This window comes from Symphalangus syndactylus, chromosome 3, assembly GCF_028878055.3.
Source record: "Symphalangus syndactylus isolate Jambi chromosome 3, NHGRI_mSymSyn1-v2.1_pri, whole genome shotgun sequence".
Lineage (NCBI taxonomy): Eukaryota > Metazoa > Chordata > Mammalia > Primates > Hylobatidae > Symphalangus > Symphalangus syndactylus.
This window is the reverse complement of record NC_072425.2, coordinates 102,434,310-102,459,579: the sequence shown is the minus strand read 5'-3', so window position 1 is coordinate 102,459,579 and position 25,270 is coordinate 102,434,310. Positions and strand designations below refer to the sequence as shown.

Genomic DNA, 25,270 nt, shown 5'->3' with positions numbered 1-25,270 from the left:
CAGAACTACATGTACCTTGGCAAAAGGGTGGGTATTTGGAGACAAGTAAGTTTTTCATTCCAACAAAATTAAAAAATACATTAATTATTCTTGTGGTAACTGCCCCTGACAAGCACATTGCTGTGTCCAAGCATATAAAATGAAGTAACTTCAGGAAGTCTCCTTGTGTGTATTGGGTTTAGGCCAAATGGAGTTCAAATCACGGCTCCCCCAGGCCCTACAATAAATTCAACAGTCATCAGTGGGCAAAAAGACAAGTATCTTTACCTTAACACCTTGCTGTCCAATGCCAGGAGCTCCTGGAGAACCATAAGGACCAGGAGGACCTGGCTCACCCTAGAGGAAGAAATAGTGACATCAGCTATATGTTAGGTCAACTCAATAGTATTGATTAAGCAGCTCTTAGATGTATGGTTTTGCAATAGGGGCCTTCAGAGCAACAACAAACCTAGTACATCATGCCTGCCCTCAATTGTTTACAATTCATTTGGAAAGAAAACACAGACCCAAGATCAAATTATCCACTAGGCACAGTAGTCACAATATCTGGGTTCACAATACTTTTAGGAGCCTGCAAATATGTTCCAATTGTAATTTTTTGATTCAAAATAAAAATAAACATAATGACTATATAACAATGAATACAGCTTGCATTCATAAATATAATTTTTTAATATTTTTATGGAGGAAGGGGCCCGCAAAGTCAAGTGTTTTCAGGATCCATAAAACACATAACACGGCCATCACTCATTCATTCACAAATCTTTAAGTGCTCTGGAAGACATATTTTGTTTCCTCCCCTGTGGCTGTCCTTTCTCAGCTTTCCTTCCCTGCTGATAAACCCCCGACTGAGTCAGTCAGTGGGCAGCTGTTCTTTGCCCTCAGAGGTGTAGGATGAATGATCATTGGCCCAATGCAAGATGGGGGTCTCCTTTCCCTTCGTCACTGATTCATCTCAGTTGGTCACATGGCTCAATCCTGACAAATGAGATGTGAAGGACCTTACTGGATGCAAAGGAAAAAACTGCCTCTGCCTCTTTTTTCCTACATAGAGATGTGATAACTATCTTGTTACTATAAGGCAGCAATCTCTAGGACAAAAGCCAGCAGTTGAAGAGGTCTGGCTCCTGGATACCCTCAATGAGCAACTGATCCAGTCCTGAACTACCTGCCTTCAAATATTCTGTTTACTCAACAGCAAGAGTTCTTATGATTTAAGCCACTATTATTCAAGATTTCTGTTACTCAAAACCAGAGCATTTTGAAATAATAACAGCCTATGATGTGGTGGGCCCATAATAGAATTCAGGCATTTTAGAACTAGATGCGACTGTTGCACTCAAACCCCTACATTTCACAGGTGAGAAACCCGAGTCCCAGAGAGATTACCTGGCCAGCCCAAACTCACACCTGAATACCACTCACACAGTTACAGCTCTTTAGGTCTCTCAGGCTTTAAGCCCTGTGGCATGATGATAGGGGAAGGGGAGTGGCTATTGACTCCAATTACCCTTTTCATAATATGATTTTTTTCTGTTTATCAAAATAATACGTCTCATTGTAGAAAACTGTCATATATTGAAAAGCATGCATGCAAAGAAAATTTTAAATTACCTATCTATAACTATTAATACTATAAAATTTTGGTATATTTCCTTCCAGTTTTTTACATTCACACATGTACCTTTAATTTATGCTAAGGAAGATTTCTGAACACTCATGTTTCAGCTAATGAATATTTGCTATTTAAAATTTCATTCAACCCAAAGATTTCTCTTCATGCTTTCACTAACCAACAGTAAAATGAAACAGGAAAGTGAAACAAGCCTTCTCTGAGATGAAGGGAGATGAAGGAATTTTCAGAAATATTAAAGTCTCAATTTGCCCCAGAAGCTTGTGATTTTGGAAGGCACACCTGGTAACCAGAGCAACATTCTGTGGATATGGTAAAGACATTGCTTTACTATTGCTTCACATAGGTCTGTAGCCTATGTGGTGGCTCATGCCTATAATCCCAGCACTTTGGGAGGCCGAGGCAGGTGAATCACTTGAGATGAGGACTTCAAGACCAGCCTGGCCAACATGGTGAAACACTGTCTCTACTAAAAATACAAAAAAAAAAAAAAAAATTAGCTGGGCCTGGTGGCATTTGCCTATAGTCCCAGCTACTTGGGAGGCTGAGGCAAGAGAATTGCTTGAACCTGAGAGGCAGAGGTTGCAGTGAGCCAAGATCACGCCACCACACTCCAGCTTTGGCAACAGAGCGTCTGTTAAAAAAAAAAAAAAAAAGTCTGCTGACTTTGACCAGTTGCAAAAGAGAAAGAGAAGTGCTAAGAAGGGTCAGAGTCAAACCAGTTCCCCAGAAGATATGCCCAGGCTCAGGGTGATTTAAAACAAAGGAATCCTGCCACAAAACGAGTCATCCACATTTATGATCCTTTGATATTTAAATGGATTGAATTCGAAAGTACTTACTTTGCATCCTGTTGAGTACAAGTCAGTCTGGCAAATATTTTTTCCCTTAAACCCCTAAGGTTGTACTTGTTTTTCTATATTGATTAAGTTTTCTGAGCAGCCAAGTGACTGACATTCTCATTTTACATGTTTTTGGCCGTGGAATTTATCTCTCTTCATAATATCAGACATAAAAGTTCTCACTAAATTTGAACTTGTTTACTTAATCTCTGTCTCTGTCTCTGTCTCTCTCTCTGACTCTCTCTCCCTCTCTCTATTTGTCTCTCTCTCTCTTTTCATTTTTTTTTTTTTTTTTTAGTTTCCCTCTGTCACCCAGGCTGGAGTGCAATGGCGTGATCTCAGCTCACTGCAACCTCTGCCTCCCGGGCCCATGCAATTCTCCCGCCTCAGCCTCTCGAGTAGCTGGGATTACAGGCACCCACCGCCACTCCTGGCTAATTTTTGTACTTTTAGAAGAGATGGGGTTTTGCCGTGTTGGTCAGGCTGGTCTCGAACTCCTGGCCTAAAGTGATCCACCTGCCTTGGCCTCTCAAAGTGCTGAAATTACAGTCGTGAGCCACTGCACCCGACCTGTTTACTTAATCTCACAGTTTAACCAAGTGCCAGAGAATATTTAGCTGTCTAGAGATTCCAAATTTTCACTTCCAAATGCCTTTTTCTTACAACTTTTCATGCTCCCCATTCAAGTTTGAATCTCCTTGTCAGTTATACAGGTTGCATATGGGTGACTGTCTCCATCACTCAGCAAATGACACCAGGTACTTGCTATATGGAATGGCATGAAGTAAAATACGAAGAATCTGAAGACATAGTTCCTAAACTTAAGGGACCAGCTTGAGAGATAAAACATACCATTTAAAAATAGGGTGTGGGATAAAAAACTACATATTCAGTACAACATACACTACTCGGGTAATGGGTTCACTAAAATCTCAGAATTCACCACAATATAATTCATTCATATAACCAAAAAACACTTGTACTCAAAAAACTATTGAAATAAAAAATTTTAAATATATATAATATAACATGTATATATGTTACATATATATATATATATTGCCATTAAAAATACAATAATAACATCCACCCATTGCTGAATTTGGCTGGCTAAAAAAAAATACAATAATAACAATACAAGACCCTAAATTCACTTATTCTTATTCTATTCATTTTTTGTCCCTTCTATATGTAGCATTGGTTCTGTAATGGGTCAGAAGGCATCTAAATTATATATTTGGTAGAGAATTTGAGGATTTTTTGAGTAGTGGAAGTTCTGCCCTACTTGGTACTTATCTGATGTTTGATCAGAAACAAACCAAGAGCCAAGGTTGGTGACAAGAAATTTGTTTGGTCATTACCTTGAAATGTATGGACCAGGAGAATCAAGAGTAGAAGCAGCTCTCTTACCTTGAGCCCATGAAATCCCTTTAGCCTCAGTCAAGTACCAAGAGCAGCTGAGCAATATCTTAATATTGCTTTGCAAGGCAGTTGCAGGGATCTGAAGATTACAGAGGGATTGCTCTCCTTTACCTGAACACAGCCCCTTAGCAATGTAGCTTCACATTTCACTTGCTTAAATTTATTTCTCGGGAGCCTGGTATCTCAAGGTAGGATCCACAAAACAGTATTGGCCTATAGCTCATATTTATTCCCTTCCCGTTTCCCGTTTTTCTTTCCTACAGAGATTCCTGAGGTAGTAAAGAAAGTGGTCCTGACTCTAAAATATGCTGTCTGGGTAAAAACAAAACAGGGAGGGAAGAGTCAGCACTCTAGTCAGAATGATTTTCTGGGAATTTGCCAACATAGCATAGCCCTGGTAAGATGGCAGGCATGATGCCTTTCCTGTTAATATTCCTACCCCAGCCCTTAGCAACATACACACACACATACACACACACACACACACACACAGAGATTGCATGCCCAAAAGATTGCATGCCCACAGTACTACTAATTATTTCTCTACTTTACTTTCATTTGCCATCAGAATAACAGGCAAGTATAACAAAGAGGTCTGGGTTAAAATGAGTAGCCCCAGAAAAAATATGTTTCTCATTACCTCCATGTGAGTGTGAATGTGTGTGAATGTGAGTGTGAGCATGTGTGGAGGCAGCAAAAAGTTTAGGTAAACTACCTTGGTCCTTCTCAGAAATTAAGAACACCCATGCTGTGGGCTTCAAGAGGACAGGAAGCCAATGTTTAATAAAACCTACTATTTATCAGCACTGCCCAGACATGTTATATACATTACCTCATTTAATCTTCTAACAATCATAGGAAATAGGTTTTGGGGTTTGGGGTTTTTTTCAAACTCCTGGCCTCAAGTGATTCTTCTGTCTTGGCCTCCCAAAATGCTGGGATTACAGGTGTAAGCCACCACACCCAGCCCTTCATGCATGGAGTCACAGGAAAAAAACCATGGCTTTGAATCATTTGGTCTTGTAGAACCTTGGTTCTATCAGTTACTAACAATTTGAGCTTTTGTAAGATCTCCATATGCAAAATGAGGATAATTATATCTGCCTTGTAGCATTGTTGAGAGGATTCAAGATATTGTCTGCAAAACATCTAAGTCATAACCAGTCACGCAACACCTGTTTAATATGTATAGATTTAATTGTTATTCACCAGACCTTTTTTGAGCAGCAAACTAATAATAGGTAAATAACAATTTATGTCTATAATTGAATATCAGGTTACCTAATTACAGACATAAATCAGATTGCACCTGCACTTTGCAGAAGCTTACAATCTGGCTGGAGAGACAAATGAATATAAAATCAAATACGAGCATGTGAATTAGCATAATAAAGATATTAACAGAATACATAAGACTCTGAGGCAGAAATGTTTAATTCTACCTTAAGGAATTGGGAAAGTTTCATATAGTAGAGGAGATGTTTGATCTGAACAAAGAAGTAGGAGTCATAGCTAATCTGATGGAAAAGAAAAGAAACAAAAGTTACAGAAGAAGAAAGAGTATGAGACATAAAATGATGTTAAATATTCTAGGGACAGTCAGCAGCCCTGTGAGCCCAACAGGCCGGAAACAAGGTAACACTAGGGCCACTGTCTGGAGCAGCATGGTCCAGTGCAAGTAGACAGCGAGCCACATTTGTAATTTTAAATTCTCTACTAGCCACATTAAGAAATAAAAAAACAGGTAAATTATAATTAATAAATTTTACTTAATACAAAATATTATCATTTTGACATGTAATCAATACTTTTTAAAGTATTAATTTTTTTTTTTACTATCTTTTAATGCTAAGTCTTTGAAATCTGATGTGTATCTTACAGCACATCTCAATTTGGACCAGCCACATTTCAAGTGCCCAGTAGACACATGTGGCTATCTTAGTGGGCAGTGCGGTTTAGAGTGATTAACGAGGTTGAAGGCTCAGGTCAGAACCATGAACAGTACCAACATTTAAGTCAGGTGGGAGTGGAAGAATACAAAGATGTCTTGTGGGGAGGTGAAAAAGAGAATTTCAAAAAGAGACTCATCATTTCCAAAGATAAATTGTCATCTTTCACTCCCCAATATAGTCATCTTCCAGCCCTTCCCACCTCAGGGAAGGGCACCAGAATCCCTCCTGTGTCAAACGGGAACCTAGGGGTCATTCGTGACACCTCCCACTCCCTCTGCCACCATATGCAATGCATCCCAACACCTATCAGTATGCCTCCTAAGTATCTCTCAAATCCATCCACTTCAGTCCTCTACCACACGTCCCCAGTCTACAGCAAACTGATAATACCTCTTGTTCAGAGTACAACAAAGTCCTTAGTACTCTACTCGCACCCACTCTAGCATGCTCCAATTTATTCCCTCCATTGCTGCAGAGCAATTTTTAAATTTTAATTTTAATCTGAGCAAAATCTTCTGAGGCCTTTCCCTAAGACAGAGCTCCTTGCAAGGCCCTGCCTCTCCAATCCATCTGTCATCAGTCACCTCTTCACTCCCCACCCCAGCAACGTTGGCTTTTGTTGAATTCCTTGTACTTGCCTTGCTCCTCCTGCCACAGGATCTTTGCACAGTCTATTCTGTCTGTCTGGGACGCTCTTACCTCTCTCTTTCATAGTGATTCTTACCCTTCAGATCTTATTTTAAGCAGCATGGCTTCAAGAAGGGTTTTTCTGATAAGATGAAATCACTATTTTAGTATTGATAGCATTGTTTTCCTTTTTTTCCTGAGCATTCATTACAGTTGCAACTTTGCATTTAATATTCTCCATCTCCTCCCCACTAGATCATGGGGATGATGTATATGATTTTGTTCAGCTTTGCATTCTCAGTGTTTAGCTCATTACTGTCTTTCACTCAATCATCCATGCACCAGACATTTATTGAGCATTGATTAGGGAGCAGGGGCTCTACTAGCTGTGGGAGGTGAATAAAACTGGAAAGCTGTTCTGGGCTGAGGGAGCTGTGGGTCTAGAAATGCTCCTCTGGAGTTCCCTGTGGTTCGCTTAGGTTTTCAACTAGGAGTAACTGTATATAAACTACATAATGATATCAAGTACCTATTACACAATTTCTCCTACCAATTCACCCAGACACAATTAATCTTTTTTTAGCTGAAAGAGTAATGAAACCACAATGAAGAGGAAAATTCAGCTGAGAAAACCAACTAACACTCCCTATCTCTGGCACTGATTCTAACCAAAAGCAAATCCTTCATTTCTCTAAGATAATACATAACAAATGGTTATCCAAGACTGAATTATTTGAGGACAGAACTTTACACTTTTTTTGATAATACAATTATGAACAATTTTATCATATTTTCTTAACATTACAAAGATGTTTTAGCAACTTTTAAAAATAATTTCCCAGATACGTATGGCACCAACTTTAATATTTTAAGTTTTATTGCAAATATTCTAATACTTTCCAAATGGAAGAAAATGATGGATGAACATTTTGTAGGTGCAGAATGGTTCAAGTATGGCCGGGATACATTCTCAGCTGAAACTCAGTGAAGTGATGACTGTAGACAGAGAATTGGGAGAAAGGTCAAGAAAGCCTCCTTTTGGAAAGAGAGAGGAAGGAAGGAAGGAAGGGAGGAAGGAAGGAAGGAAGGAAGGAAGGAAGGAAGGAAGGAAGGAAGGAAGGGAGGGAGGGAGGATCAATATTTATCGAGTACTTGTTAAATCAAGCTCCATTTTTAGCACCAAGTTTCTCATTTCAGAGGAAGTGTTGTGTTATAAAAGGCTTGTTTTTAGAAAATTTATCAGAATAAACTTGGTCTACGTTAGTATAAAGACAGTTGTCAAAATACTTAACTACTTAATTAAAATTACCAACACATATGGCACTTACTATGCAACAAGTGCTGCTCTATGTGACTGACATGTATTAACTCATTTAATCCTTACCACAGCTCTCAGAAGTAGCTACTGTTATTAACTTACTGCATGGATGAGAAGATTGAGCCATAGGGAGGTAAAGTAACTTGCCCAAATCATACAGCCAATAAAATATAGGACTGGGTTTGAAACCCAGCGGTTTGACGTTAAAGCCAGTACTCTTAATCACTATGTCAAACTGCCTCTTGAAACTTTTTAATTCTTCTTTTAAAGTATTTCAAAAATTGTATGACTGCAGACTAAATTCATATCTTTATTACACGATGAAAAATACAAAAGTCATATAATTACAATCTACTCATAACTGAAAATCCATCATATGAAGACAAAGCATCTCTAAAATAAAATATAAGCCAAGAGGAAATATAATTTATCCAAGCTGATGCACATGCTATTTCAGGTACATAAAGTTTACTTGGTTGTCACTTAATGTTAAAAGTAATGTAAATTATAACTGGCAATACTGTGATCACACAAGGTAAATCTACGTATAAACTGGTAGTGAACTGTACTGAGTTTGGAACCACTATTATGTCAAATCTCCAACTAAAATCTTTTTTGAATACCAGCTATTTAGGTAAGAGAGAAAGTCCAGTCCATATACTCTACCTACTTGTGCTTTCTAAAGCAGAAAAAACTCCATAATAACAATGAATTGGTGAAGAATATAATAAAAAATTATATTGAACCACATTTTAATAACTCTTAACTCACCTTCTAGAATGCTATTAGGTTTAACCACATGAAATTGACAATATTTGATCAGGTTTGGCCTACAAACATGGCAATTCATGTGTTTCAACTAATAGGAAAGTCATACTTCATTATATATAACAAAATCTAAGAAAATGCAAGTCATTTTCTCTAAAAGGAAGGACCAGTCAACAGCCCATTAGGAGAGCTGTTGAGAATCGCAGCTTTAGAAGACACCGTTTAGAATCCTCCAGCACAAAATGAGTTGCTGGTAAAAATTCAGGGTGGACATGCTCCATTAACCTAAAAACAAGGCCATTGATTTATGAGAGCAGATGGGTGCATATGACAGTGTGATAATGTTTCTTAAAAACTTACCCTTGGAGGCTGGGAGGAGGGAAACATGGGGAGTTATTGGTTAATGGGTACAGAGTTTATGTTGAGACAATGAAAAATTTTTGGGTATAGATACTGGTGATGGTTATACAACATTGTGAATGTATTTAATACCACTGAATTGCATACTTACAGATGGTTCAAATAATAAATATTATGTTATTATATATTTTACCACAAAAAAGCACCCTTGGAATACAATTAATTTTCTGTGTTGCAAACTTGCTATTGCAACTTACTTGAAATAAATAAGGACATTGATGTAATTACAAAGAAAACATTCTGACATCCCTCTGAAGACACTGCAGTGGCTGATTCTGTTCCACATTAGTGCCCCCTTTGACTATGCATGCAGGTTAAACTCAGCCACTTTGTGGGAAATGTTGGCAGCATTTTCAGTTCCTTGGTCCATCAGAGCTTTTACCTGACAATCTGCACACACATACGCACACACACACACAGAGAGTATATATACCCCATCTGCTGAGAACCACATGCATCAGCAATTTGGGAATAGAAATCATCTACCTTGAAGCTATTGGCTGACATCCCACATGTTCTGGCAGCCACTTCAAGTTGTCACTATCAGTTGTCTCATGTCAAACGAGTTAATAAGCTCATTTAGAGTCTTGGTGGGCAGATGTGCATGTAGGTCAAAGCCTTTTCTACAGCAAGAATTGCTGGATTACTAATGATTCTTTCCCTTTAATTAGGCCCAGAACAGAAATAGCATTCAGACTTTGACATCTCTGAAGGAAAAACATTCACATCGTTTGGCAGCTTGGCTATGAGTCTTCATTTAACAGTTATTTATAATTAAAATTGTAAAGGGATTCTTCCTATACACTGAGCAGTCACAACCCTTGTCGAAAGTTGTTATCCTGCCAGAAGAACCAGAAGGCAAATTATTGTTTTTGGACAACTAGAAAAGCTGACATGTTCAAGTACCCTATACTTAAAATAGTTTACATGAAGCCAAAAATACAGTCCTTCTGTTAAGAGAATTGTGAACTTAAAACAGTTTTTTGTTTGATTAATTATTCTTTACCAAGAAATGTAGGTGTCTACATGTTTTCACTTGATTTACTTCACTTCAAGTGATAAATTATAAGGAATTATATCCTGTTACAAATCATGACTTTTTAAGTGGTTGAAAGCAACATCACGATGTTAGGAAATTGTTAGGTTTTTGACTTATATAAGAACTGAAATATATCTACACAAGATGCTTGTTTGAGGAGAAAGTTTAAAATTCTTTATAGTTGTTCATATTTGTTATGTTGAACTACTTCCAACCCACAACTGGAAACATTAATTATGTTTAGTAGGTTGACCTAGCTACTAAGCTAATTTTGAGCCAAACCAAGTACTTAAATAATGACCAAAACAATAATGTATTTTTAAACCTACTAAATCTTCATTAGTGATTTCTATTCTAATGAAAATACTGACATGGAAAATGTAAGACTCTAAGTTGTATACAAGAAACTGTAAAAAATACAAATTAAACCCCAAGTCTTCATGCCACTTTTAGAAGAAAGTAGAACTAACACATTGGATTGTTTAATGCACAGGAAGCTTTTGATGGGGTATGTCAACACTGTCCTGTTTGTCTTTATTACCCAACTATGTTAGAAGAATGGTCAATATTCCTGACTACTACATCCTTCTCTCTGGTTTTCTCCACAACTCATTGCCATCTCCTTGACCCTTCTACTGAAATTATTCTTTTGAATCTTCCCAATGACCTCAATATTGCCGAATTAAGTTACCACATAGGCAACTGCCCACATAACCTGTCTTCAGTATGATACTGTTGACCACTCATGCCATTTAAAACCTTTTATTCACTCATTCATTCAAGAAATATTTGTTGCTTCATGTAACTGTGTGTGAATGAGTGTGCAAAGCAGAATTTTTGAATCTCCCAGATAGTGGTGTTCCTGACTCATTGTTCCCAAATCTTCTGATTTAGACTTTTCAAAAATAGTGATAGACTCGCTCATATCTGTCCAGTTCTTCTGCCAATGGTTCCTATCTGAAAGAAGACTAGGAATGTTTAACGGTATAATACATGGAAGCTCAAAGGAGAGAAACTTGATTAGCACACTTCCAGCTCCCAGAAATATCCACACATGCATTCCTAATATCATATCTGAAAGGAAGACAGCCAGCCCTCTTACCAAAACCCTTTTTCATAGAACACTTTGAAGAAAACAGGATGTTGTGTAGGGATGTTTAGCATGTTTACAGTTTTAAGTTCAGGGTCTGTACATCTAGCTCTTGTTTACTTAATCTCCTCATTAGTATATCTTTAACCTGAAAAATATATCCTTTGCTTGGGAACCTCAAAAATTGGGATGGAAGCTTGAAAAAGTAGGATTCAGAAAAGTAGGGTATCCAAAAACTGTGGTGTGGTGCAAACTTCAGGGTGAACTAAATGTATCACGTACTACCCTCATCACCTTCACTGCAATGAACTCCTCTTCAAATGTGGTTGTAGTTCATTCACTAATAGTAGGTCTTTTGTCCATTTTGGATGAATGTTTGTGTCATTTACCCTGACCATATCCATTTATTAAACTGGGCCAGTCTAGTGCTATTTCTCTATGGATTTTCTTAATATCTCAGAAGCTTAAATTGAACATAAAGTAAGACCAAGTCTCACAGGTAAAAGAATGCTAAGTTTCTTACACTTGACTGTACAGCAAGAAGAAAACACTTAGGACAAATATCCTGCAGGAATATTATGAACGTCCTAGAGTAGAACAATGGAAGGAGTTAGGAGAAGGAAGGCAATTCATTTTTTAAGATAAATATATAATATTGCAGTATTTTTTAACTGTTTGAGGATTAGCGTATGGTACTTTCCCTTGGGAAAAAACATCAGGGATATCTCTTTGTGCCCTTTCGGCCTTGAAGCTCTAATGCTGGGATACTTCGAAATATCACCAGCTGCTTCCTGCACACGCCACTGTGCAGTCCCTCCTCCCAAGGCACAAAGAGAGTCTTAGAAAGAGTGGATTTGCATGAGATTTGAGAAGGAAATGCCCTTCAGAAATAACCTCAGAAAGACATCAAGAAAATGGCAAAAATTACCTAATATAGGCTGGGCAAACCCAGTGTTCCACTGTGTTGATTTGTTCAAAATTAGTTTTGGTAACTTGTCCTCTGTGACTTGAAAGGCCTACCAATCATGAGCCATTCTTCCTAGTAATTAAAGGCCTTTTTCAAGGGTCAGATGTGATTGCAACCTGAGCCACCATGACAGCCCCATGGAAGGCAGCAGTGTTGGGTTTTTAGGGGTTCAGTCTTTCCTCAGAGCACAGCGCTGTCTCTTGAGTCACAATTTCAGTTTGGTCTCAGGGATAAGGCTTCTTGGGCACTTGTGTGATTACAATTCTAACTGATTTCAGAGACTATTGAGATGTTCCCTTTTTCTTCTTTTCAGACAGAGTCTCGCTCTGTTGCCCAGGCTGGAGTGCAGTGGTGAAATCTTGGCTCACAGCAACCTCTGCCTCCCGGGTTCAAGCAACTCTCTGCCTCAGCCTCCGGAGTAGCTGGGATCACAGGCGCCTGCCACCACATCTGGCTAATTTTTGTGCTTTTAGTAGAGACGGGGTTTCACCATCTTGGCCAGGCTGGTCTTGAGCCTTGAACTCCTGACCTCGTGATCCATCTACCTCGGCCTCCCAAAGTGCTGGGATTACAGGCGTGAGCCACTGCGCCTGGCTGAGATGTTCTTATGAATGCCACGAGATGACCTTTGTGTGTGGTAGAGGATGAGGTGGACTCTGAGCTAAGGCTTCTTTCTGAGAAACATCTATGTTTTGTTGCTAAGGCAACAGTCATTCAGGGCAGACTAGGAGCTACTTTACATATGGAAAGTATTATTGACAGAAATAATTTGTGAAAATGGGCCAGGAGCACATTTTTTCCTGATTTAACACACGCATTTTTTTCCTTTTGTTCTTTGGCCACCTTTTCTGAAAACCCTTTAATGAAGAAAAGCCAATCCCTAAAGCAACAGAGAGTGAGCGTAATTCAAGAGAACGACCATTTGTAAATTCATAGACATAGTCAGGCCCTATCTAGAACCTCTCATGGAATCTTTGCAAATGTTACAAGTCTAAAGGTTTCTATTTTAAGGTCTTATATGAAATATAATATTTGAAAATGCACAATTAGCATTATTGTTTTCTTTCTCCCAAGATATTACCTTCCTCTCTCCTGCACTTTCAGATGAACATTAAAACCCAGGAGAAACGCACCTTTCAACAAACTGTTCTCCCTAGCCAGAGTCCACCAGAAGGGAAGACAGATAGAACTTCCATACTGTCAAAAAGAAATGCATTTATTTCAGGCCAAATATTCAGGAAATTCAGCAATTTTTCCTAAAGGGATAAATATAATATGGTAGCTAAGAGCAGACTTCTGGGTTTCGATACTCAGTCTGTCCCTTACTAGCTCTGTAGACTTGGACCCATTGCTTAAACTCTTTGTGCCTTAGTAGACTAATCTGTACAATGGAAATAAGAATAGATCATGTCTCAAAAGGTGGTATTAGTATTAAATGAGCATTTAAAATTTTACCTATACATAATAAATATACAATAAATAAATGTTAGCTACTATAGAAGTTTCAAAATAAATAATCTTCCTTGTGCCCATTACAAAATAGAGAATTACTGAATTTTAGAGGGTTTCTTTGCACAAATTGCAAAAGCAGCTTCCTTTAAAATTGTCTAATAAAATGATAATGGATAAAAATAAATGTCACTATAAAATATTATTTCCAGATTGAGGAACAAAAATAGCTTATTATGTCTTCAAAGTATAGTACCTTCTGGGAGGCAAGATGAAATCATTCCCTGAAAACTGACTTTTATGACAGTACACTAGTAAGTGTATAAAATGAAAAAAAATAGCTAATGATCAATATGACATGAATCTCCAGCTAACAGATCCAAGGAGCAGTAGAAATTACATAGAAGTTAGTAATAGTGTCAAAGTAAGAGTTGAGACCTTAAACCAGAACTATAACTAGAAAGAAAAGGGGGAACTCACGCCCACTTCGTAGACTCCCAGCGATCCCCAACATTATCTAGAAATTGACAGCTTTTTGATTGGCAATGAACTTTGTTCACTTGGCAGTGAACTTTGTGATTAAAACTTCAGTGGCAATTTTATGTCATGTATATTTTACAAAAGAGAGGTCCTTGGGAAATTGATGAAGTGCTCAAATGCTTTTGGAAAAATGACTCCTTTTATGATTATGCTGTAAAAGTCAACCACAAAGTGCTATTATGTCAGAAAAATTATAACCAACTCCCCCAAAACATACTTGATGTATTATTAAAAATTAATACACTGTTGAAATTAAAGGCTAAATTTTATTGAAATATGTTTTTAACCCTAAGTGATAACATTATTAGACATAAAGAATTGAGCCATGTATGGTGGCTCACACTTGTAGTCTCAACTCTTTGGGAGGCCAAGGCAGGAGGATCCCTTGAGGCCAGGCATTCCAGACTCAACTGGGCAACAAAGCGAGAGCCCAGCTCTACAAAAAAAAATTTATAATTTAGCCAGGCACAGTGGTATGTGCCTCTAGTCCTAGCTATTTTGGAGGCTGAGGCAGGAGAATCGCTTGAGCTCAGGAATTCAAGTTACAGTTGGTTATGATCATGCCACTGTACTCCAGCTGGGGGAACAGAGCAACATCCTATCTCTAAAAAAGAGAGAGAGAAGAAGAAGAAAAGGAGGAGGAGGAACACCTTTTTATGGAACATTCGCTACCATACCACCACAACTGCCAGCCACGACCTGCATCACCCAAGGCTGCAGGCACTATTTCCAGGCCAGCACCACCTCAGTGCCCTCCACAGATGATGGGACCTCACTGGGACTCTGCCTCAGGCAAGCCATTTGATCTCCAGGCTTTATTTCTCATTTCCAAAATGAAAATGCTAAGCCAGTATGATCTCTAACATCCCTAGTGGCTCAAACATTCTATAATTCCATCACTACTGCAAACCCCAGATCTGATCCCTGACTGTAAGCCTCTTTCTCACAAACACGAAAATTATCATCTTAGGTAATCAAAGAATTCTAAAAATTGTGTGGTCTGTCAAAATATATATATTTTTCTTACTGTAGGATTGTACCTGTAGCCAAGGCAATTTTATGAAAACTTCTGCTCATCAGTATTCAACAAGGCCATTTCTTTCCCCAGAGAGAATTAATCATAGGCAAGAAGTGAAAAAGACAGTTTCCCCAGATGAAGCCTAAGCACATGCCTGCTGAGAAGCCCATTCTATTTTAATTTGCCAAATAAAAGTGGCCTGGTAAATCACACACTGTCATTATCTCATTAAAAATGTCACTCTCTTTCCTCTCTCTCAAGTAGCCCAACTGCTCCCTACAACTTCAGTTTAATATCACCCTTAAAAAACTGGCTTTCTTTAGGGTCAGTTGAGGATGGCATCTTCTGCTTTTATTACTGCCATAAATTCCATACCACTCAAATCACTAAGTCGACACCATTTACTGGATATTTACTCTATCCGTGAAATTTACTAAACATTGAGAAGAGTTAAAAAGGAACTAAACAGCTTGTTTTAGCAAATTAATGGTCACTCTCATTGGACAAGAGAGCCTTATAACCAGGCCTTTAAAGATCCCTCCCATCTGCATCCTTTTGTTCTGCGTGGCTTGTATTCAACCCCTCCCTATCTGTCTTGGCTGGTTTTCTGTGGACTGATTTTACAGGCATGGTGCTGATGGTTGAGATTTCCCTGTAATTAAAAAAAGCTTGATTTCTGTTGGTATAACAATTGTAAATTTCCTTCCCCTATGAAGTGTATATTAAGGTGGCATTACATTTGAGAAATAGAGTGGTTTGAATTGTGTCACTTGTTATTGCTTTTTGGTTTCTAATGAGCCATAAAATAAATAAAAGTCAGGAGTAAGAAGGAAACACAGCAAAGATTCTAGATAATGGCTTATAGTTAACAATGCCCCCCTTTGAATAATATAATAATAAATGATAAAGGTATGTTGCTAACTTCCTGAATGCACTTGACTTGATTCTCTGTGTACATCTGCAGGTTGTTATGCATTTCCAAAGGTACTTCCTCAAAGAATCCATTGACTTTTACCTAATAAAACATACATTACCATAGTGCACTAGGGGAAACACACTCTGCCTGTCTTTAATCAAAGGGTAAGATTACCTTATTGCCTTGAAACCCCTTTGGGCCTGGGTCTCCTGGAGGTCCACTAATTCCCTGCTCCAGGATGAAAACCAAGAATTAGTCCTGTGTACAAAAAGCCAGCAGGAATGAATCATTCTTTAGGGTCCCTAGAGATCCTGGCATTTGAAGTTAGACTGTAACTCAGAGCTAAATTGAAATCACATTCAATCGAGAAGTGGGATGAGATAAAATTTCTTGTGTCAAATAAGTAGCTTCTAAAATAGCACTTATGCTAAGAGCAAACATTTAATTAATGAGATGTTTGTTTACTAAACCTGTGTTTCCAACGTTATTCCAACATTCTTGACTCCTTTTAAAAAATATTTTGCCAATTAAGTATCTTCTTTTTTAAAATATCTAAGGCATATGTAACTGAAGGTAGAGCTTCCAATGAACCTGTGATAACCAGAATTACTGCCTAGCTCTGACATTTCCAGGCTAAAGCAAAGAAGTTAGTGGTTAACTAGGTGGTGTCTAGGAAATTCTGGGTAAAATTATAATTTTCTGTAGGCTTTTTGAAATACTGAAATTAACTCCTTACACAGAGCACCATTATAACTTTAGAACAGGTAAGTTCCTAGGCTAAGAAAAGATTCAAATTATTTTCTGAAATCTATGTATGTCTAACTTAAATGCCTTAGAGAATCAGTCCATATTATAAAATATTATCTGTAGTTATAGAACAATATAAATATACTGTGATTTAGATAAAATGCATAACTTTTCCAACTACATTATAGTAGCAGTGCAAAAATAGTTACATCCTGCTTTTAACCACTTTGACTTTCTGTCTTTCCAGACTCTTAATTTTTTAACTTCATCCCCTAAGCTACTCACTAATACTTGCCTGTTGGTACCTGTCTTTAGGGAGTCTTAGTTAAGTTAATGAAAACATTAGGGAAGTTGTTTCCAAAATTTATTGCACATTGGAATCTTCTGGGTATCTTAAACAATACTAATGCCTGGCTTCAATCCCCAGACATTCTGATTTAATTGGCAGAGGGTGCAAGTGGGCAAGGGGATGGTTTAAAAGCTCCCCAGGTGATTCTAATCCAAACTTAGATTTGGTTTTAACCCCCTTACCTGAATTCCTCTGGGTCCCTTTGGTCCATATGGCCCTGGGGATCCCTGTGGAATAAAATTGAAAATAAGTCTCTCTAAATATACATCTTCAACGTGCAGTGATTTTAGGTAGGAGGGAAGGAAATGTGTTCTTGGTAATTGCCATCTTCCCTGGTTATCTTGACATCAAAGGCAATAAACTGAAATAATCCTAATTAACAAGCCAAGGGATAGAAGTGTCAAACTTTCCTTCAGTAAACAATCTCCATGAAAATACAACTTTAGATGTAAGTCCCTTGCCTACATATTGACATTTTGGTCATTTTGGTTAGAGTAAAGAAATTACTGTATAAGATTCCTTAGAAGGCTATAAACTTACTGGAATATTATTTCCTTCCAACAGGGTAATGTCAGTTAATTTTTAACAATGTAGTGCATTTCCATGCTATCTAGATCACTCTTTTGCTCATCTTCAAAACATTGAACTTGGCAAAACACTGTTTATATTCAATACTCTTCTAATAGAAAATATTTCATTCTGTCCCATAACCAGGAAACCCTTTAAAGTTTATTTTGTGAGGGAGAACATAGTCTAGTTTTTATTTCCCCAGATTTCCACTTTTTTTTTTTTGCTTATCAAAGTATAACCTGTTAACAATTGACACACTTTGACAATTATAGAAACATATAAATAAACAATTTGAAAAATCACACAGAAGCAAATGCTGTTAACATTTTAGGCATATTTTCGTCCAGTTTTATTCCCAATAGATTTCTCTTCAAATAATGTGATCAAAGTGTATGTCTGATTTTGTGTCCTACCTATTTGGCCTTACATTGTATCAAAAATATTTTTCCAGCCGGGTGCGGTGGCTCACGCCTGTAATCCCAGCACTTTGGGAGGCTGAGGCAGGCAGATCATGAGGTCAGGAGATGGAGACCATCCTGGCTAACACAGTGAAACCCTGTCTCTACTAAAAATACAAAAAATTAGCCGGGCATGGTGGCGGGCGCCTGTAGTCCCAGCTACTCGGGAGGCTGAGGCAGGAGAATGGCGTGAACCCGGGAGGCAGAGCTTGCAGTGAGCTGAGATCGCACCACTGCGCTCCAGCCTGGGCGACAGAGCGAGACTCTGTCTCAAAAAAAAAAAAAAAAAAAAAAAAAAATTTCCTTTTTCCATGTCATAGTAAACAGATAATATTCAAGAATAGGGAACTACCATAATTTATTTACTCATTTCCCTAGTTTTGACCTAAGTAATATTATAATGAACATCTTTATGTATAAATCTCTGCCCAACTTCGGATTCACTCCTAAGAATAGTCACCTAGAAGAGGATGACGGAAGCAGAGACCATAAACATATTTAAGGCTCGCTGGCTGTCCTTTGTCTCTCATGCCATATATAGAAATAAAGAGAGAGAAACCTCCATAAAGTTTGTTTGTTAATCATTCCCACTACCTGAGTATGAGAGAGTGTATCTTCATCTTATGGGCTCCCCATCAACAATTAGTATTATATATTACTTCACTGTTTGCTAATTTGATAGGTGATATAATACTTTTGTATGTTTGGTTTTGGTTGCTGTTGTTGTTGTTGTTGTTGTTGTTGTTGTTTGAGACAGGGTCTTGCTCTGTTGCCCAGGCTGGAGTAGCTCGCTGCAGCCTCTATCTCCCAGGCTCAAGCAATTCTCCCACCTCAGCCTCTCTAGTTGCCCACACTGGTGATATAATATTTTATTGTTTTATTGTTAGTTTTGTTTTGTTTTTGAGATGGAGTCTTACTCTGTCCCCCAGGCTGGAGTGCAATGGCACAATCTCGGCTCACTGCAACCTCTGCCTCCTGGGTTCAAGTGATTCTCCTGCCCCAGCCTCCCAAGTAGCTGAAATTACAGGTGTGCACCACCACGCCCGGCCAGTTTTTGTATTTTTAGTAGAGATGGGGTTTCACCTTCTTAGCCAGGCTTGTCTCAAACTCCTGACCTCTGATGATCTGCCCACCTTGGCCTCCCAAAGTGTTGGGATTACAGGTATAAGCCACCACACCCAGCCTATTTTGTTTTTTTTGAGACAGGGTTTTGCTCTGTTACCCAGACTGGAGTACAGTAGCACAATGACAGCTCACTGCAGCCTCAACCCCCTGGACTCAAGCAATCTTCCCACCTCAGCTTCCCAAGTATCTGGAATTACAGGCACATGTCCAACTAATGTTTAAATGTTTTGTAGAGACGGGGCCTCACTATGTTGCCCAGTCTGGTCTCAAACTCCTGGACTCAAGTGATCCTCCCGCTTCGGCCTTATTTTAATGTATTAATTTCACTTATCTGATTGCTGCTGTATTCGGATATTTTTCTTATTTATTACCCATTTTAATTTCCACTTCTGTATCTCTTCATGTTGTTCATATGTTTTTCTAAATAAACTTGTGTAAACTCTTTGTGTCAAGGACTCTATATCTCATTGGTTCTAAGACACATTTTTTCACATTTTTATATCTCTGACATTGGGGTATATTTTACAATCAATTGTACCTTACATTTATAATTGGCAGTGGGTTTTTTTTATTATTCCTTTTTGGTATGGAAAATAATGGGACATTTAATAATCCCTGACATCTTAGTCAATGAAATATGATATCCTTTGTCAACCATTTTAATTTCATCTAGCTTTCCCAGGTATTCTTTGACTTTCATTTCTATTCTATTCTATGTGTGTCCCTTTTTCTGTATTTCCAATATCTAGGTACACTTCCATGTTCAGTTATACTCCAGGAAGAATCTATTCATTTTCACATTTCCCATTTTGACCAGAGATAATTACCAAGCCTACCTTTTGCAGATGCACCTGACCTTTAAGTCTACAGTAGTTTAAAAGCATTCAGAAAGTCTCAATCTATTTAAAGTGTTTAGTTCCATGGGCCAAAGTCATTATCTCACCCTCTTCTCCTAACCTTCTGCCTCATTTTCTCTCCTTGACTCCGTTCCAGAATTATAACATAGAAACTGAAAAAGTTTGGTATCTTGGTGGCATGATGTTAATAGTTCTTAATATAATGAAAACTATTTTTTTTTACTCTGTACTTTTTTGGACCCTTTAACATCATGTTTCAGATATACTCTCTGTATATATTTGGACTTTTGAGGAATTCTTTAACATACTTAATATTATTTCCAAATTTAAGTGCTTTATTTATTTATTTATTTTTGAGATGGAGTCACTCTGTCGCCCAGGCTGGAGTGCAGTGGCAAGATCTCGGCTCACTGCAACGTCCGCCTCCTGGGTTCAAGCGATTTTCCTGTCTCAGCCTCCTGAGTAGCTGGGACTACAGGTGCATGCCACCATGCCTGGCTAATTTTTGTATTTTTAGTAGAGATAGGGTTTCACCGTATTGGTCAGGCTGGTCTCAAACTCCTGACCTCAGGTGATCCACCCACCTCGGCCTCCCAAAGTGCTGGGACTACAGGCGTTAGCCACTGCGTTCAGCCTATATTTATTTTTTAAAATAAAGGTGAATATCTATCCAATTGTTTGTGTCTACATTTTCAAAATTCCAAATCTCTATGTCTAGTTGCACCACACTGTTTATAACTATTTCACTGACTTATTTCAGAGTTCTTCACACTATTTTGGAAAGTGCCGGTTTTCAGTGTTTACATCTGGAAAGCAGTTCTACTCTGACCCAACTGCAGCTTTAATTAACTTTGCAGGTTAAATAATTCTTTTTACCATAACATTCAGTAGGCGTGGCCTCCAAGGTTAGGGTGTCAGAAAATGAAGTCTTAATGGTCCATAAAAAAGGCATTTGGGGGTTCTATTATTGAGTTAGGCATCACTTTGTTTTCTACCACATGTTTTACAGATGTGAAAAATTGAGCCATTGATTCCAGCTCTAGTAGTGAGATCACCATAATTCAGCCCAGGAATTTCCCCTTAAGGAAACGCAACCCAAAAGGGATCACAGCTGTAAGCATTTTAAAAACATGTTCCTTACTTTGTCACCTTTTATTCCTGGTTTACCACATTCCCCACGTTCACCCTAAAAAATAAATAAGTGAAATAAATAAGAGAACACTTGCAGTCATTCACTATTAAGAATGTTTGTTTGTTTGTTTGTTAAATTCCCAGCAGACTCTTGTAACATAAGCACTCTTGGTTTCTACACAATCTTAGCCTCAATACTGTGGGTTGTATGGGCATTGAAATCTGATTATTTTTACCCATGAGTCATCCTTAACTTGACAGGAACAATGTAATAAGGTTTGATATTTTTAAGAAATGGATGAAACTAGAAGAGAAGGAACCTAGCATCTAACCACATATTAGATGCCCTTTGCATATGTGGTTTAATTGAATCCACATAACGGCCCAAGGAGATCAGCTTTATCATTCTTATTTTATAATTGAGAACATTTAAACTCAACAAGATAACTTCCCTCTATCAAATAGCTAGTAAGTAAAAGAATCAGAGTCTGAACACAGATACTCTAACTTGGAATTCCTATTTTTTCAAGAACACCATGCTTCAGCCTGAGTACCAACCTTGATCACCTAGTAGTGTTCACCTGGAGAACTGCGAGAGAAAGGCTCTGAAGTGAGATTGCATTGTGAGTTAGTGGGAACAGGTGCCATGATGAGTTAGCGAGGACTGCTGTAGGAGAGCCAGGCTTGGCAGCAAGCATGCTACATATTTTTCATTATTATGCTCTACTTCCCTGTCTTCCCTAGAATATTGCTGAAAAAACAACATTTGAGTTATGCTTTAGAGTTTATCAGTGATAGTTTATCGTAAATATTTTATCTTAGTTAATCTGACCTTAACTGTCTGAGATAAATATTAATCCAATTTTATAGATTAAAATTTTGTAATTAAGAAGGTTAAGTAAAGAGAATGTGGTATACAATGGAATATTATTCAGCCTTTAAGAAAGAAATCCTGTCATTTGTAACAACATAGATGAACCTGAACCTGGAAGACATTATGTTAAGTGAAATAAGCCAGGAACAGAAAGACAAATATGGCATGATTTCACTTATATGTGAGATCTAAAAAATTTGAACTCACAGAAGCACAGAGTAGAAGGGTGGTTACCAGGGGTAATGGGTGGAAACTTGGGAAATGTTGGTCAAAGGATACAAAACTAGTTAAATAGGAGCAATAAGTTCAAGAGATCTATTGTTCAACATGATGACTATCATTAATAACAATGTCTTGTATTGAAAATCACTAAAAGGGTAGATTTTAAGCATTCTCACCACAAAAACTGATCATTATGTGAGGTGATATGTATGTTAATTAGCTCAATTTAGCCATTTTATAATGTATACATTTATCAAATTATATTTTATACAATACAATAAATATGAACTTTTTAGATTTGTCAATTAAATTTTTTAAACAAAAATAAATATTTTTAAAAGGTTAGTTTCCTCAAGTATAATGAGAATTGGGACCTCTGAATACTAATCCATTATATCAGACTTTTGAAGCTTCTAATACTTAGAACTAGAAGGTGACAGTCAGAAAAATGACTAAAGTTTCATAATCATAGTAATATTATCTCATTTATAAATCACTTTAGAGTTTTCAAAATGCTTTTATATATATCGTTATTTTGATCCTCAATTCAATTCTCATTTTCAAGATAAGGAAACACAATTGGAGATGTCAAATGATTTACTTAAATGTACAGGCTACCCAATGACTCCTAGTCCAGTGCTCTCAACACTAGCTTCTGCTGCTGCTGCTTTGTTCTGCCTCTGTAATGCTCTAGGGCATGTTACTGGAAGTGCCACTACACAATGACAAGGAAATTGCATTCAAATGTAAATCAATGCACTGCTTCTTTCATCAAGGAAGTCTTGCTATGAAAAATAAATGTCAGCTGAACTTTAAACAGTATACGTTGTAATATAGTGGATTTATATGCTGGTGGAAGCTTTATCTTGTTGCAGAATAGCAATAAACCATTCACAGACTGGCAGCCAGCTTGCAGACCACAGTTTCAATAGCAGTGCTCTACGGAGGGAAATCACAATTGTAACTTCCAATTATGGATGCAAAGTGTGTGCCATAGCCTTTACATTATTGCTAATCCCCATAGCAGCCTTGTGAGGTATATATATACATATCTCCACTCACAGATAAGCAAAATGAGGCCCAGAGACATTACATACTTTGTCCATGACCACAAACTTGAGTCTGTTAGGCTCTCAAGACCTTTCTTATCAGTCACCTGTAGCTGAACAAGGCACACTGTCATAGGCTGCAAGTCACTTTCCATTAACCTGGCATTTCTGCCTAGGGTACTGCCTGGGCTCTTGCAGGCATCAGGAGCAGGAAAGAGGGAGGTGTGACTCTTAGAGCCAGCTATGCCTCTGATCAAAAGAAGTCTGTTCTCTCTTCACATCCTTTTGTGAGTCAAACTGACCCAGGGAAAAACTGAGCTTTCACTTAGAACAAGTTGAACATTTATTTCTGAATGCAAATGGAAAATTACTTTTGAAGAATCAATTAGAAAGCAATTAATTTAATCATTTTGGATGGGAATAAAATGAGTCAACCACCAAAATATAAAACAGAAAGTACCATAAATACACTCAAAATGCTTTTGGCTACAATTCACATTCCATTTGCCCAGACAGATTTGTTAGCTATAGGGGCCTGAGGAACAGCATTTGTTTTTTGGGGGGCACAGATTGCCATCAATGAAAATACTGTATTCATGTTATTTGCCTCTGCAAAGGCGTTTTCCTTTTTAGTGGGCTCATTAATCCCTGTGGAATGGCCACAACTACATAGTTTCAGAGAGCGAGTACTTCAGAAAGCCATGAACAGATCAGCTCTGTTCTCAGCCTCTATTTTCTGATGCTGCTGCTCCTGGTGAAATTCTGGTTTGAATGTCGATGGTTCAGGGTCACTTTGCTCTGACAGCTTGTATTTTCCAAGTGAGAACTCTTCCAGTGAATCAATAATTCTCCAGAAAGTGAAATGCATCTTTTCAAAAAATATATGTATAAAGCTTCCTTGTGTTGATAACTACCTCACTATATAAATCAAAATGGAGGAGGGGGCCACCCATAATTTTCCTCAACTATATATACACAGTTGATAATTTTACAACCGTGAAAATTTTTTAGTTTTCCCATATTAATATTTGTTCCTTTCCTCTTCATAATGGCACTTACATTTGTAGACAAGCCAACATTTTGGAATACATTGTCACGCCCATTATTTGATTCTCCAACCACTCTGTAAATTAGGCAGGCCTGTACAAATTTTATTCCATCCAGTTGAAGAAACAGATACTCCAAGACGTTGAGTTACCCAAGTTCTTAAGGCTGCTAAGTGTAGAATCATGGGATTTCTTACACTCTTCCCCTTGGAGGCCTAAAATTGCCAGCGATTAGGATATATTTATTGGTTTACATGTAGGCTCACCCCTAATATTTGCAGGGCCCAGGGCAAGAGTGTAAGTGGAAGCCCACATACCATGTGTCTAAATAGTTGAAAGTTATAACTAAACTAATAATGTTCTGGCTTCCTTCCTTAACAAATATTCTTCAAAAGGAATAAAGAATTAAAAGACTTATGAATTCCTCAGAGGTCCTTGCCAGACATAGCCCCCTGCAGCCTGGCCCCCACTTCCCTTCCCACCTCCAACTCCTTCCACAGCAAGAGCATGAGCACACACGTGAAGATACACCGGGTAGCACAACAAAGCCCGCTACATGACCTCTCCTGCCCCAACAAACAGCTACCATTTGGCTCCCCCTCCAGCCTAGGAAAATGATGGATATGGAAAGGAGGTTTTTGTATGCCCTCCCAGCAGCAGGCCTTTTGGAGTCTTGGCTACCCAATGCATGATCCAAGAGAAGGAAGCACAGACCTCCTGCAGACTCCTGGCTCCATGAGAAGTAGGGAGGCCAGAGGAGACTCAGAGCTGGACCCTCTAAAGTCCTAGCCTCTTTCTCATGCCTGAAGGTTGTAGCCCTGTAGGATGGAATGGATGATAG

At 38.1% G+C, this 25,270-nt stretch overlaps 1 protein-coding gene across 2 annotated transcripts in view; it reads right to left on the bottom strand.

Moving 5' to 3' along the window:
* COL28A1 (collagen type XXVIII alpha 1 chain) overlaps window positions 1–25,270 on the bottom strand; it is a 186,333-nt gene that overhangs the window by 138,559 nt on the left and 22,504 nt on the right. For both annotated transcript variants that reach the window (XM_055272611.2, XM_055272612.1), the window contains exons 9-12: window positions 21,249–21,293; window positions 17,280–17,324; window positions 16,176–16,229; window positions 268–336 (exon numbers count right to left, since the gene is read on the bottom strand). In XM_055272611.2, the coding sequence (XP_055128586.1) occupies window positions 268–336; window positions 16,176–16,229; window positions 17,280–17,324; window positions 21,249–21,293 (213 nt within the window). The remainder of the gene's footprint in view (window positions 1–267; window positions 337–16,175; window positions 16,230–17,279; window positions 17,325–21,248; window positions 21,294–25,270) is intronic.